A 2,771-nucleotide genomic window follows, 5' to 3' on the forward strand; every position below is an offset into this window, starting at 1 on the left:
AAACTCTCAAACTAAAATATCTCAATTATGTACATAAAATAAAAAAATTGCCAATTTTCACTTATAATCAAACAAAGATACGAAATTGCACGCAAATGAAAGATACATCTATATTCTTATAGCTAATTCTAAACATTGCACTTCAAAGTATGTTACTGAAGTATGGCCATTTAATATTCAGGTCAATTACAGAAATATACTAAATACAGAAGTGTCTTACTGCATATATTTAATCGACTATTGGTTTTTTAAAACACTTTCAAACATTTTCTGCTATTTTATTAGATTATTACCCATCTATTTCGGAAGAAATAAGTAAGTATTTCAGGACAATTTTCACACACGGCATGATATGATCCCATAGTAAGCTTTTGCTTGTGTTATGGAAACCGGATGGCTGATAAACATACATAATATATAATTTTAAATAAATACTTATATAGATAATTAACACCCAGACACGGGGCAAACATCTATGTTCATCACAAAAATATTTGCCCTGGTTGGGAATCAAACCCACGACCTCTGGCTTGGTAGGCAGGGCCACTACCAACCAATCCAACCAGTCAGAAGGTAGATGGAACTTCACAATACAAATACTAAATGTGAAATATAAAATAATAGGAATAAGTTATTGGTTACAAACTTACAAATAGTAATATAAGTAGTAAGAACTAGTAACTATAACTAGTAAAAAAATCTAAAATTAATCAGTAAAAAAGTGTTAACTGCTAAAAATAATTTGACCACAAACTGTAGGTACTTAGGATTGAATTTAAAAACATAATAATAATTTATGATGGTAGATATAGGCAGAATATTTTGTGCTGAACAGATTGTGATGTTAGTTATTTAGATTAAATAAATTTAGTAAGAGCTACAGATCATTCATATTATGATAAAAAATATAGAGTAAGTAAATTTAAAACTAACACATTAAAAATAACTTATATAAAAAAGTAGGCCTCATAAAAGTTCCTGTGAAATATTGCAAATTAAATTGTAAAGATAAATAATACCATATTGAGCTTTCAAAGCTTTGTACTACTTAAAATACATACTTTTATAAATAGGATTTATATGTTTAAGTACCATATTATGTATTTGGAAAATATATCACTGCATTTTCATTTCTTTTCTTATATTAATATATGAAATGAATATATTATAATGCATTACCTACATTATTTATAATAAAGTAGGCCTAGGTAACTTTTTAACCCAGTGATAATAAACAATAAAAAAATAATTAAGATGTTGTTACTTTAGCCAAATGATTCTTTGCAAATTCATCACGTTGCTTATAGAGCTCCTTAGCCAAATCTTGAATAAACGGATGGTTAAACTTTCCATATGTTGCAGTGAAAAACTCTTCTAATATTTTTGGAGAATTTTCTCTCTTCTCATATTCAAAAGCTTGCAGAATCATATCATATCTGTCCAAATCTTTTGCAAACTTTGCTTCTGGAGAACTTTGAGTTTCATATTCCTGTAAAAATAAGGTTATACCTATATGAAATAGGATAAGACAAAGAATCTAGTTTTAGTCAATTTAATTTACACAATTTCATATCACCAATCATAGAATGTAAAAATGATTGTATAACCAAAGGTTAAACATTAGTAATTTGACATTTAAAATTGATCAATGTTCTCTTGAAGGTTAAAATTACATTTATAATTTCTATTTATATACAAAGACATACAAGGGCAAGATAAACAAATTAAAGGACATTGATAAAAATCAGTTATCACATTTATAATCAATTAGGCAACTATGTGATGCCAAGGTAAGTTTAAAAGCAGTTTAGCAGTTTGTTAAAAAATAACTAAATCATATTCTTTAATGACTCAATTCATTAATACCGTTTTTAGACATTCAATAGTGACTCATTATGAGACCTGTGCCATATCCTTATTATTAAAACAGCAGTTCTTTTGATCTTACCATAAAGAGATTATACATCCTATCACCAGCTATACCAGTGAGTTCAGCAATCTGTTTCATAGCTTCTTCCTCCCTTCTATGTTTCTCTTCAGGTGCAACTCCACAGTGAGGCGTCAGGTCTCCCACAATACATTCTGCTAAATCGTGGATAAGTGCTGAAATGAAGTTATCATACTAATTTAAAAACTTAGGTCTTACTACAAAAAAAATGATGAAAAATGACAGCAATAAAAGTGAAAACTTACCTATTTGCAGGCACTTAAATCGGTCTAATTTTGTTGGATTATTTTCTTCAGTTAGTAGGAATGTCATAAGGCCCATTCTATACATGTGGCCAGCAATGGTTTCGCAATCATTTATATCACACAGAACCCAGCCTGTTCTTTTAATATGCTGGAATGGTAATAGGTTAACTGAATAATCTAGTAAACTAAATATTAAATAAAAGCTATGTCACATAGCTTTCTACTGGTAATTGGTAAAACTATTCAAATTGTTTCTCAAAAAATCTAACTACTGCATAATTTTACCAAAGCAGTATAATAAGAATGTAAAGATAAAAATAAATTAATATTTTATTTACCTTCAGACGACCAACTAATTCAAGAAATTCAAGAATTTTTCCATGTTCAACTAATGCCATTGCTTCGTATTTGGACCTCCCCAATTATGTACCCTAATCTTATCGCAGTTCGCTCTAATAAAAGTTTGTATAATACCTATGAACTGAATTAAAAAAATAGGTATTGTATTTTATTGATGTCATTCAATTTATAACAAATAATCTAGTTAATAACCAACCACTGAAAAACCATTTCTGAAT

The 2,771-nt window shown here is 28.4% G+C and overlaps 1 protein-coding gene across 1 annotated transcript; it reads right to left on the reverse strand.

Moving 5' to 3' along the window:
* Positions 1-1,023: 1,023 nt before the first annotated feature.
* LOC123705791 (5'-deoxynucleotidase HDDC2) lies at positions 1,024-2,771 on the reverse strand. Its single transcript, XM_045654815.1, has 4 exons — positions 2,532-2,771; positions 2,194-2,341; positions 1,949-2,103; positions 1,024-1,489 (listed from the first exon to the last, which is right to left on the reverse strand). The coding sequence occupies exons 1-4, from the start codon at positions 2,589-2,591 to the stop codon at positions 1,250-1,252; spliced, it is 603 nt and encodes a 200-aa protein (XP_045510771.1). The 5' UTR covers positions 2,592-2,771; the 3' UTR covers positions 1,024-1,249.

The sequence above is a fragment of the Colias croceus genome, chromosome 1 (genome assembly GCF_905220415.1).
Source record: "Colias croceus chromosome 1, ilColCroc2.1".
NCBI lineage: Eukaryota > Metazoa > Arthropoda > Insecta > Lepidoptera > Pieridae > Colias > Colias croceus.

Excerpts from the sequence above, each read along its gene's own strand:
- LOC123705791 (XM_045654815.1), bottom strand. The coding sequence starts at position 2,591 with ATGGCATTAGTTGAACATGGAAAAATTCTTGAATTTCTTGAATTAGTT. Across the intron at positions 2,342-2,531 it reads AATTAGTTGGTCGTCTGAAG|CATATTAAAAGAACAGGCTG; the intron begins GTAAATAAAATA and ends TTACCATTCCAG. Across the intron at positions 1,490-1,948 it reads GGATGTATAATCTCTTTATG|GAATATGAAACTCAAAGTTC; the intron begins GTAAGATCAAAA and ends TTATTTTTACAG.